The 12916-nt window shown below is 48.7% G+C and overlaps 1 protein-coding gene across 1 annotated transcript in view; it reads right to left on the bottom strand.

The window, feature by feature from the left end:
- The window catches only part of Rin3 (Ras and Rab interactor 3), a 113603-nt gene that overhangs the window by 80050 nt on the left and 20637 nt on the right, over positions 1–12916 (bottom strand). Inside the window, exon 2 of the mRNA XM_021179321.2 lies at positions 2535–2742. Within this exon, the coding sequence (XP_021034980.1) occupies positions 2535–2742 (208 nt within the window). The remainder of the gene's footprint in view (positions 1–2534; positions 2743–12916) is intronic.

Raw genomic sequence — 12916 nt, 5'->3', positions numbered from 1 at the left:
ACACACACACACACACACACACACACACACACACGTCAGGCATTTGAATACTTGATCCCCAGTTGATGGCACCGTTTGGGAAGATTTAGGAGATGTGGCCTTGCTGGAGGAAGTATGTCACTGGGGTGGGCTTTGATAGTAAAAAGTCTTACCTACTTCTAGTTTGCTCTTTCTGCATCTGTGCTTGTGAGTCAAGATACTAACTCTCAGCTTGCTACTCCAGTAGCCATGCCTGTCACTTCTCCATGATGCACTCTTATTCCTCTTTCTTCTGGAAGTTACCTTGCTCAAAGTGTTTGTCACAAAAACAGAAAAGCAAAAGTGATGCATGGGCCACCAGCTTGCTTCTCGAGTTGCTTTGAGCTGCTTCCTCTAAGAATGGAGGAGGGAAGATACAGGCTGCTAGGGGTACCTACTGTGTGGGCCCCAGTCACTTTAGTGACTAGAAACCTTTAGTGAAAGGAATTCATAGCAGGTATTATCTGGGTCACAGCATCTTTGGTCTCCCTGCTTCTTGTGCACTCCTGTGAGGAAAGAGGCCTCTATGGACACCCAGTCTCACCCATGTATGGACTAGAATGGGTTGGGTGGGCTCAGGGATATTATTACCTTCCCAGCCCTGCATGCTCTGTGGCAGAGCGGCAGGCACTCTGACCCCCTGCCTTCCAGTCACCCCAGTTTTCAGGCACAAATGACAGCTCCATGGATCTTATTTATTTTGTGGCAATAGTCTGTGCCCCAAGTCCTGCATTGAGGATGATTCCCAGGAGATACAGAAGTGTCACAAGGCACACTCAGATGAGAACATCTAGGAAGCAAGAGTCCCCAGTGTTAGACAGACACTGAAAGATAAAGTCTAGGAGCATTTAGACTGCAGAGATTCAAATCCCAGCTCTGCCACTTCCTCCCTGTGGCCCCTGGGAAGTAGCAGCAATCAGTGTAGGTAGTTAGGAGATCATGGCTCATTCCTGAGCACACAGTGGGAGAGAGCCTGGCTCACAGTGAACCCTTGGGGAATATGGCTGCTGGCATGCGGGATGCTGTGTGAACACGAGAAGGATACAACATTGGTCTCTGTCAAGGTGATTGCAGAAGCACAGTGGGTGCTGGGGTGGAGAAGTGGATAGAAGCTGCTAATGGGAACAGGGCTGTCTTTTAGGGTGACAAGAATGCATTAGGACCAGATGGAGGCAGTAGTGGCATAGTACCCAGAGAACACTAAATGCCTGTGGTACACTTTAAATGTTTCTTTTTATGAGGTGTGATACATATTTTGCTTTAACTTTTTTTTAAAAAATGCCTTCTGGGAAGTGAGTTGGCCTGGAGTAGGTGGGAAAAACCTTTATGAGACATTTACTTCTGACAATTTTGTTCATTTCTGTCCAGTTTGTTTTTTTAAAAAGTATGGATCACTTTTTATAATTAAAACAAATTACATGCTGTTTTCAAAAGGGAGTAGCATTTGAGAAAATATGTATGGGGGTGACAGGAACATAGGAGATGCTGTGACTCATTGTATCAACTGTCATCTGGCACCTCTATCTGTCTATCCAGCCATCACCTTATCTGTTCATACTCAACCTCCCATCTTCTGTCTATCCATCCTCTACTATCCTCTAGTTATTACCATCTATCATCCAACTATATCATCCATCCATCCATCACTCATCTGTCTGTTCATCTATACCATCCATCATTTATTCATCCATCCATCCATCTCCATCCATTATCAATTTATCATCCATCCATCCATCTATCCACCCATTATCCATTTATCATCTGTATCCATCTGTCTGTCCATCCATCCATTATCCATTCATCATCCATCCATCCATCCATTATCCATTCATCATCTGTCCATTTGTCTGTCCATCTATCATCCATCTATCCATCATCCATCCATCCATTATCCATTTATCATCTATCCATCATCCACCCTCATTCATCTGTCATCCATCTATCCATCATCCATCCATCCGTTATCCATTCATCATCTGTCCATTTGTCTGTCCATCTATCATCAATCTATCCATCATCCATCCATCCATCCATTCATCCACCCACTACTGTTCATTCTCTCTTCCCATGTACTAGGACCAGCACTTAGAGAGATTTTAAAGCTCCTATTTCAAGGAGACAAAAACGAGCCCCAGATACTTAGTGTCATTTGCCTACCTCAAAGCTTCCAGAACATCTGCTGATAAACCACATGACCTCTTATCTTTGTCCATAAACAAGGGGCAGGTAGATCATGTGTCTTGAAACCCTTGTCCTTGGTCAGTGGCCTAGCTCCCAAAGTCAGAGAAAGCCAACACAATCCTATATCTCTGGGGCCTGAATGCCTCAGGAGACCCTGCCAGCACACCCTGCCCCCCACCCCCCACTGCTGGTTGTGACACAGGAACAGACAGAAGCAAAGAGCAAAGAGAAGAGCAGAAAGACAACAGCTGTTTGCATGAAGGCACATCTGTGGGGAACATTCTGAGTCCCTCACAGCTGTACCTGCCTCCCTGGGGTGCACAAAACTGACTTACCCCAGCCATCTCCTGCTGCAGGATCTTGGCAGCCTCTGCCTGGCCTAGCCCTAGCTGCAGCCACACAGGGCAGGTCTTCACCAGCTTCTCCAGGACACTGATGCCCCGACGTGGGATGCAGTTCCTCAGGGTGGTTGACAGACCAAGCCTCATGCCGTCTTTCTCCTCATCTTCCTCTCCCTCTCCTTTGCCAGCATCTGGAATAGGACTAATAAGAGGACATAGAATCAAATGGTCAGCCCATCCTGAGTGTGATGGTGTGTATATGCTTGGCCCAGGGAGTGGCACTATTAGAAGGTGTGAACCTGTTGAAGTAGGTGTGTCACTGTGGGTGTGGGCTTTAAGACCCTTATCCTAGCTGCCTGGAAGCCAGTATTCTGCTAGCAGCCATTAGATGAAGATGTAGAACTCTCAGCTCCTTCTGCTCCATGCCTGCTTGGATGCTGCCATGTTCCTGCCTTGAGAATAATGGACTGAACCTCTGAAGCTTTAAGCCAGCCCCAATTAAATGTTGCTCTTATAAGAGTTGTCTTGGTCATGGTGTCTGAACACAACAGTAAAACCCTAACTAAGACACTGCTGCTGGCTTTGGGACAATGCGTGTAGAGTGAAGTGACCCTTTTTGCTCATTTAGCATCTATGTGGCCAGGACCCTTTTGGGGAATGACATCATTCTCGAGGTGAGTCTCCACGTAAGGTATTTGCCATTATAACAAGTAAGACATACCCAGAACGGCCAGCTATGGTACAAGAAGGGACTAAATATAACAGAAGTAGAGTGGAAACAGCGGCTAAATTTCAGTCCCAGTGGGCTGAAGGAAGCATGGCAGCATCTGAGAGAATCCCTGAAGAAGGGTTTTGAAACCTTTACACTGAAGAACATCTGCCGGCTGATATTTGTAGCTAGCTTCATTTTTGCTGTCCACCTCCATGAGTGAGAGAGACCTGTACCATCCACTGTGACACAGGTTGGTCACTGGGTTATTAAGAATAACTGGTCCTGGGCTGGAGAGATGGCTCAGCTGTTAAAGGATAGGCTTATGACCAAAAATATAAGACTAGTAACTGGGCCTTATTGAAAATATAGGCTGAGAGCATTTTAGGCTCAGATGACAGCCATGTGCAAAACAGTCAAGAAAGAAAAAGAAGGGAATACCACAAACCATCCAGGAATTTGCATTTCAGGGAGAGAAGACAGGCGGGTGGAGAAGGTCAGACAATGGAAGTACAGGGAAGGGTCAGGGGGCCTGGAAGGCCAAGGAGGAACCCATTACACAATGACTTTGGGCTGAAAACTTGCAGGTGTCTGGTAGAGATATGTGTTCAGGCAGAAGGACCCTGGGCTTAAGGGTTGAGTATAGAAGGAGGTGACATTACAGGCAGGCAGGGGGACACCTGGGTGTCAGTATCAGGAGTCACTGGGGGCACTGGCTCTAACTATTCAGGCAACTTCTGTAGAGTCCCAGCACCTCGGGAAGGAGCCTCGGACATCCTGTTCCCTGGAGCAGCCCTTGGGCTTCCTGTGGGCTCTTTGCCAACCGACAGAGGTTGAGCCTCTCCTTCTCCCTCATAATCCTCACAGTCCTCCCTGCATCATGAGTTGCAGGCTGCTGCTCCTGGCTGACCAAGTGGAAACTGTTTCAGGTTCTCGCTTGAGTCATGGGACCTAACATTGTGTGTCCCTACTCTAAAGCCACTGTGGCTCCCACTTGCTAAGAATTCAGGGCAGTGCCCTCATATTCAAGACGTCTTCATCCTGAAAGGACCTCCCCGAAAGGCTACTGTCTATCACTCCCATAGAACCTACATATCCTGCAGGCTCCTGCTTGAGTTCCCTGCTTGCCTATAGGTTCCCATGGGGACCTTGTCTTTCTTGCCCAAAACTCACTTCAGCTGAGAGGCCAAGGTATGAGGGAGAGGATATGGGGAAAGCAACTATTGTAGAAGAAAAATAGTTGTGTTGGAGTTGAAACATCTGCCCAAGTCTGGGATGACAACTCGGTAGGTATAGTGTTTGCCATGCAAGTGTGAGGATATGAGTTTGATATCCAGAATTTATGTAAAAGGCTGGGCAAGGCAGCAGCACATACTTGCAGGCCCAGCACTGAGGAGGTAGAGACAGATGGATGCCTGGGGCAGCCTCCTTGGTGAGTTTTAGACCCTGTGTTTTAGTTAGAGTTACTATTGCTGTGAAGCGACAACAAGACCACAGCAACTCGTATAAAGGAAAGCAGTTAACTGGGGCTGACTTACAGGTTTAGAGGTTTAGGTCATTGTCATCATGGTGGCGGGGAGCATGACAGGTGGCAGGTAGATATGGTGCTGGGGAAGCTGCTGAGACTTCTACATCTGAACCCCCAGGCAGAAGACAGAGAAAGAGCCTCTGGGCCTGGCTTTAGCTTTTGAAACCTCAAAGCCAACCCCAGTGACACGGTTCCTCCAACAAGGCCATGCCTCCTAATTCTTAAGTGGTGCCACTCCCTGATGACCAAGCACTCAAATCTATGAGCCCATGGGGCTATTCCTATTCAAACTACCACACCCTGTCTCAAAAACCAAGGCGAAGAACAGCACAAGACTTCGTCTTCTGCCCTCCACACACATGCACCTATTCAAGAGCACATAGGCACACAACATACCTCTGCTCGTCAATCTGGGGAGAAATACCTGCAAACCACATACTTCATGAGTGACAGGCAAATCCCTCAAAAAGGGAAGTCAAAAGATCTGAAAAGGTTCTCCAAAGGCAACACACATGGGCCAATAAGCAGGTGAAAGGCTCTAAAAACCCTTGGTCATTAGGGACATGCAAATTCAAACCACAAGGTGCCACCAAGGTGCCACCTCAGAATTGACTGAAATTAGGACTGCCTCTGCCACTTTTGCTGAGGGTGGTTCAGGTGTCAGAAGGCTCTCAGACTTGCTAGTATAAAGGTAAACTGGCACAACCACGTTGGAAAACGACAGGGCAGGTTGTCGTAACCCGAGCACACACACAGGCTCCGTGGCAGGTTCCTTGATATGTTCCCTAAGGGAACGAAAGCCCATCTATCAAAAGATAGGCCAGAAGATGGTCACAGCAGCTTAATTTACCATCACTCAGAACTGGTCCAGGTACCCATCAATGGGAGGAGGATGAAGAGGCTGGGCTCCCTACTACAAGGCAACAGCTAGCAATAAGGAGGTCTACTGATGAGTAACCACGTGGATGAATCACAAAATCCCACGCTGGCTGAATCAAAGCCCGGGGCAGAGGAAACAGTTTGCATGAATCAATGTGAAGTTCAGATGGTGTCTATTTACATATGCCTGTCTGTGTACTTGGCTTATGTATCCATTTTATACTAAAGCGGTCATGAACAGTCATCGGATACTGAACTCTGTAGTTAACAACCCACGTGCTGACATATTCAGGGAAGTCTAGGATTTTCTCTGGAACGCACAAAGATAAAGTGAACTTAGGATGGATGAAGGCATGTAGCAATGCAAACAAAGAACATTAAGGGTAAGTGGTGGATATGACTGTTCACTGCAAAGTCTACTTCCTCAGTGTGCTTTACATTTAATTTCATTGTTTAGGAAACCATCTAAGATAAAGTTCTCCGCATCTCATGTGGCCTGTTCAGATAGAGCCTACTTGCCCGGATCTGAATACAGGCTGTGTGACTTCAGTCATCTCTCTGGGCTTCAGTTTAATTACCTTTTTTTTTTTTTTTTTTTAAGTCTTTGTTGCACAGGATTACCGTGCCAGTCTGATGCGGTGACTGTTGAGGACTTAACACTCTGCCTACCTGTAACTCAACAGAGCTAGATCTTGTGTAAGAACTTATTTACCCCTCAGCTCTCTTCCTGCTACAACCCCCACTCTCACCCCACTGTGTAGACTTGATATGAGGACTCGGCACATCCGATTGCAGTGAATGGTGCTCACATCTGTGATTCTATCTTGCATCCGAGACACCTGGTCATGGTGGCAACCCATGAGATCAAGAGCATTAGAGATGTATAGCCTGATGTGAACGCAGCTGCCAGGAGAATCCAATTTTCTTGACCACGTGACAAACCACAAGGAGGATGCTTTTCATGCCCCAAACACAGCTGGTGGATGAATAGGCAAGGGCAGTATGGTGCACACACCTGGCAGTGACAAGCACCATGGACCAATTCAACATGGGCTGCAAAGATGCTTTCCAGGAAAGCCAGCTCCTTGAGGTCCCTCAAGGTCCACTCTGAGAGTAAACACGACAGAGGCTGGCTCTGAGCCTTTAGGGTGATGGGTGCTTTTGGCCTAGAGAACTGTGTATGAGTTCATAGGCCTTGTCTCCAGGAAAGATATAGAAGGCAGAGATGGCAAGGCCTTGGGAGGATGTGGATTTCATACTATGTGAGAAGAGGCCAGAGACAGAAGGGGCAAAGCTTCCTAGCATCTGCCTGCCATGACCAAGCTAAAGAGAGGCAGGGAACTCAGAAAAACTGAGCTCTCAACAGTCCACAGGAAACAGGCAGGAGGTGTGATCTCTGAGTTGCAGCATGACGAGCTGGCCCTCTCTGAGCTTTGCCTGTGGCTGTAACTCCTGTTGTCAGTGATGGTCGCTGAGCCCTCTTGGCTCTGTGCCTGTCATCTGTTTGGAAGAGCAGAGACTCTGACGCCCACGCTCTCCCTCCTGACAGCAGATGCTGAGACTGCTGTACCCTGAAATCTTTGATTGTAGATAAAGAAGCAAGCAGGCGTGACATGTGACAGAGATGGGCCGTCATGAACGGAGTTGACAGTGTAAAAGATCTAGGCCAGGGGTTATGGAGGAGCTCTGCCACAAACAGAAGCCCTCCAAGACAGTTATCCTTCGGTGCATGGTGCAAGCATTGGCTCCGGTGGCCCCCAGTCGTCCCCTCTCACAGCTGTCTAGAGACACTCTATTGCCTCCGTGTGCCTGTGGTCAGCTGCCCAAGGAGTCCACAGTGTTCCTTGGCACCAGATTCCCTGGGATGTTCTGAGCAGCTCTGCAAGAAAGGAGGGAGCTGCCTCCAGGGACAGTGAGCAAGGTCTGGGAGCTGCCTCAGGCCTCACAAACCTCAATGGGAAGGTGGCGGAAACACTATTGGGGGTCAGAGCAGTCAGGTGACAGAATGGGGCTCTGGCTGCCTGCCACTCACCAGAGAGAATGCAGAAGTTTCCTGGCCCAGAGCCAGAGGCTTTGGCTGCTTGGTGAGCTCCGTGGAGCTTTACTGGGAGAACTGAGACCTCTTGTGTAGATCCGGACACAACCCAGTCGGTTTGAGAGATGGGAAAGTCATGCCACCTCACCCCACCATGCTGAGTCAGGGAAGGCCCAGACTCTCTGCACAAGGCTCCAAGGGAGCAGAGAAGGCAGGAAGAGCTTCACAGAGGCCATGTGAGCTCCGCCACTCTCACACCTGCTGCATGGGGCTGAGCTGTGTCCCCCAAAGACACAACCTCAACCCCAGTAGCCATGTATGAGACTTGGAGAGAGGGTCCTTGCGGGTCTTGCAAGTTAAGGGTCCCAAGATGAGACACCCTAGGGTCAGGCTCCGGAATCTGTACTTCTAACTACTGCACTGAAGAGTTTCCCAAAATTGGGTCAATGAAATGGCTCAGTGAGTCAAAGGGCTTGCTGCCAAGCCTGAAGAACTGTGTTTGAATCTCAAGACCCATATAATGGAAGGAAAGAACTGATTCTTACAACTTGTCCTCTGACTTCCACACATACATCCCCTTTAACTTTAGAAAAAGGTGACTATTTTTTTTTAAAGTTCCACACTTGCATCCTTGTAGTAGTGGCAAAGAAAATTCGATAATCTCCCCCCCTCCAGTCTTTTTTTTTTTTTTTTATGTTTTTCGAGACAGGGTTTCTCTGTGTAGCCCTGGCTGTCCTGGCACTCACTTTGTAGACCAGGCTGGCCTCGAACTCAGAAATCCGCCTGCCTCNACTCACTTTGTAGACCAGGCTGGCCTCGAACTCAGAAATCCGCCTGCCTCTGCCTCCCGAGTGCTGGGATTAAAGGCGTGCGCCACCACGCCCGGCTCCCCCCTCCAGTCTTATTTGGGAATAGATATAGAGATATATACATAAGCACAAGGAATAACTTCCAGACAGCCATGTAAGGCGTCATTATAGACAGTTCTGAGATGTGCAGGGAGTGGGGGTGACTCAAATCATTATAATGATTATACATTGTTTCTATGATGAAAATTATCTTCTACCAACAGTTTTCTCATCTGTTCCATGGAGCTGGTGAAGCCTGGCCCATGGGAACAGTTCATGTAGGTCTTACTAGGTAGTAATGTTGGTGGTCACTTTGCTAGCTCATCCCACCGGATCCACCTCATTCCTCATGCCTCTGTGTCTCACTTACTGTGAAGCAAAACAGGCAGAAGCTAAGAGGACTGATCCTCAGGCAAGGACTTGGGGGGACGTGCCCTGGGAATGGAGGTGATGGCCATTCACATGACAGTCTGCCAGATCTGAGAGGTGAGATGCTGTCTCTCCTACTTCCCAGCATCTCCTCAGCTGCAGATGGTGACAAAGGCTGCTGCAGCCTGTACTGTGGAGGTGGGGGTGCAGGTGGGAGAGAGCAGCTGCCTAAGTTAGTTAGCTTTGCCTTGCTGAGAGAGAACTCTTATTATAAGGACAAAATTTAATTGGGACTGGCTTACAGGTTCAGAGGTTCAGTCCATTATCATCAAGGCGGGAGCATGAAACATCCAGGCAGGCATGGTGCAGGAGGAGCTGAGAGTTACAGCTGAAGGCCACTAGTAGACTGCCTTCCGGGCAGTTAGGAGGAGGGTCTTAAAGCCCATGCCTACAGTGACACTTCCTCCAACAAGGTCACACCCCCTAACACTGCCACTCCCTGGGCCAAACATATTCAAACCACCATAGCAGCTTCCAGGGCAGGATGCTGGCTGAAGGTAACATGCTTTTTGTGTGAGCAGGAGGACCCAAGTTCAGATCCCCTTCACACATAGAAAAGACAAGGGTGAGAGTTTCATATCTGTTACCTAGTGTTGGAGCGAGGGGAATAGATGCAATCCTTGGAGCTAGCTGGTCAGCCCATCTACCCAAAATGGCAAGCTCCAGGTCCAGTAAGAGATCTCAGCTCAAAAAATAAGGAATGATGGAGGAAGACATCCAACATCAAGCTCTGGCCTCCATATGAACATGCATGGATGCACAGATGAACACACACACATCCCCCCCCCCACACACACACCTCCCCTGCCCAGTGTCCATCCATAAGAAATGGACAGATAAGCTTTTGGGCAGTCAACCCTTGGCTGCCACAGCTGTTACAAGGCACTGATATCAGCCACTGCAGAAGCTCTCAAAAAGACAGCATTGCTATTCATTGCTTATCACCCCAGGGGCAGAGGTAAAAGGGACATAAGTCCTCAGCTCTGAGAACAAGTCATTGAGGACCATAAGGAAAAAACAGTACAAAACAAAATCCAACCAACCAATCAAACAAACAAAACCACAAAGCCTGAAACTCTCTTCTACTGAGTCAGGGAGAAAGAGGAAGGGAGAAGGAGGAGGAGGGAGACACATGAGACACAGTGTTCACGTTGATGAGAGAGGAGCTGCCATAAGAATTCTTTGTTCTGTTCTTGCAGCTACCCTGGGAGTCTGGAATGGAGCCCAAAGAGAAAGTCCTAAAATCAAACAAACAAAACCACCAGAATACGCAGAGCAATAAACACACTGCGTCCATGCTCACTCCTAAGACACTCAGAACAGCTGTGCATTTGCTCTGTGGACACAGCTTACCCATGTGGGTGAGGGTGCTCCCTGGGCTCACCCTGGCAGGGGTAAGGGAACCTTCGACCAGACTTCTAAGACTTACTGAAAAACAGAGACCCAAGGCCAATGTGCCATATAATGGGATGTCACAAGCTGGGTTGCAGCTACACAAGGCATTGCCAAGTTTCCCGTAGGTTTCTCTGGGCTTGGAATATTTTTTGTTTTTAAATGACATTGTGTACGGGTGTGGAGGGGGAGCCCATGTGCTACACCAGTGCGGAGATCAGAGGAGAACCTGTGGGAGTCCAGTTGGTTCTTTCCTTTTATCACATGGATCGTAGGGATCAAAGTCAGGCTGTCAGGCTTGGCAGCAAGCTCTTTACCTGCTGAGCTATCTCATCAGCCCCCGTGCTCAGAACATTTGTTTGAAAAAACAGAGAGCCCATATGCTTACACTGCTTCTCTGAGGTGTTGGGGGATGGTAGTCTGAGGAACCCAAGCTGGTTCCTTCCACCAGTACAGCCCCTTCATCTCATCTGATATTAGACCTCTGGGGTCAGGAGCTCACTACCTCCCGGGGCAGCTCAGTCTCAGCGGCAATTAGCCATTTTCCAGCAGATGACATGACATGACATCTGTGCTTTGCATCCTCAGAGCTTTGAAGTTAGGTCAGAAGCCTGCACATCCATATTAAGAAGGAGTACGAGACTATCCTTCAGGTAGACTTGGGGTCCAGGGCACTTTTAGGGAGCAGCTTGGACAGCCATCTCAAGGGCACCATGGCAGAAACCCTAAGAAGACCATTTGGGAAATGTTCCTCTTTCCTGTGCCGCTATAGAACTTGGGGCAAAGAACAGCAGCTGATAGTGACAGGCATCAGATCTGAAAGCCCTGACTTAGGATGCCCACAGAAGCAAAGACAGGCTGAAGTCCCAGGAAGGGATAGAGCTTTATTCCGGGTCCACCCTACCCTGTGAGCCTCTTGTCCTCAGTAAAACAGGGAGCCCATACCATCTTCCTTAGTGGTGAGGCAAGAGCTAAAGCAGACAACACAGTCCAGAGCAAATGACACCTGTTCTAAGAGATGGAGGCCCCAGACCAGTCTCAGGACAGAGGCAAGGCTGGAGTGACAACAGGCAGGACGGGGAAGTAAGCCGTCTAGAACAGAGAGGGTGGGGCTAGGGCTGGGGAGATGGCTCAGTGGATAAAGTGCTTGCTGTGCTGAGGATCTGAGCTGGGGATGCCAATGTGCAGAGATAATCCCAGTGCCAAGGAGGCAAAGACGAGATCAGGGTTTGCTAGCCAGACACTTTCACCAGTTGGTGAGGTCTAGGATTCATCAAGAGACTCTTGCTTTTTCTGTACTTTGCAAGGCCGTGGTTGACAACCCCTTCCCCCTAACATTCTTCCTCAACTCTGCCATGACAGAATGTCAACCTCCCTCCCAGGGATTCTGTCCCACCCAGGCTGAGCAGTCCCTACATCTTGCAGCACTCACAGGAACATCTGCCGGCTATTTCTTCCAGACAGACGCCAAGCCGAGTGCTGGCACACACCACCTCTAGAAATATGCTGACCAAGCAGTCACTTTTAAAATAGTTCTTAAAGTGTCTTAACACAATGGTTTCTAAGATCGCCATAGCCGTGCAGCCATCATCACTAGTCTTGGGACATTTTGGCCACCAGTCAGTCCCCAGCCCCCAGCCCCCCAGCCCCCCAGTTCCCCGGTCCCACTCATCTGTTTCCTCTCTTCACAGACTCTACTCTTCTAGGTATTTCCTGTAAGCGGACCTGGGCACTGTTTAGTTTCTTTCACCCTCATAACATTCTCAAGGTTCACCCGCATTACCATGGTGACTAGTAGTCTTTCAGGGCTTCTGTATCAACCTTTTGTTTCTTATTGACAGATGGCATTGCTTTATCTGGACAGACTGCATTCTATCTATCCAGTCAGTTCCTGTTAACAAGACCTAGGGTAGCTGGGGGTCTGGGGTGGGGCACACTCCTCTTGTCCCAGCACTTGGGAGGCAGATGCTGGCAGATCTCTGTGAGTTTGAGGCCAGCCTTCTCTACAGAGTAAGTTCCAGGACAGCCACGGCTCACAGACAAAATAAAACAAAACAAGTTCTAAGGTAGCAAGCATCATTTTTCTATAAAGCATCAATAATTGGAGACATTGTAGCAAACGAGCTTGTTTGAGGGTGGAGTTACATTGTAGAAATGATGGGAGACAAGGACTCATGAGCGGAATGTTTCATAACAGATGCTATTGTTGGCACAGCAGGCGTGGCACCAGGCATGGTGTCTGACTGTGGACCAGGCATTCACTTCTCCTCGCTTCAGGAAAAGCTTCTTCAGGAAAAGGAGACGGTTGGGCTCAACTTCAGGCTGCTAAGTTGAATTTCTCCACATGAACCCCAGCTGTTGACTAACATTAAATTGAGGGCACCAGAGAAAGAATGTGGGGATCAATTAGTGATGTCTGTGGGGGTGCTCCACATGGGAGAACAGCTGTGCCTGCTGCTCCACATGACTGGGCCCCTCTTAGGCCAAGGACTGAGGGTCCTCCCAGCCCTTGGAATCCCATGTCTCTGCAACTTAGCTGACCCTTGGCTGTGGACC

This window comes from Mus caroli, chromosome 12 (genome assembly GCF_900094665.2).
Source record: "Mus caroli chromosome 12, CAROLI_EIJ_v1.1, whole genome shotgun sequence".
Taxonomy (NCBI): domain Eukaryota; kingdom Metazoa; phylum Chordata; class Mammalia; order Rodentia; family Muridae; genus Mus; species Mus caroli.
Note: the sequence above shows the minus strand (reverse complement) of the source record. Positions and strands in the feature narration are given on the sequence as shown.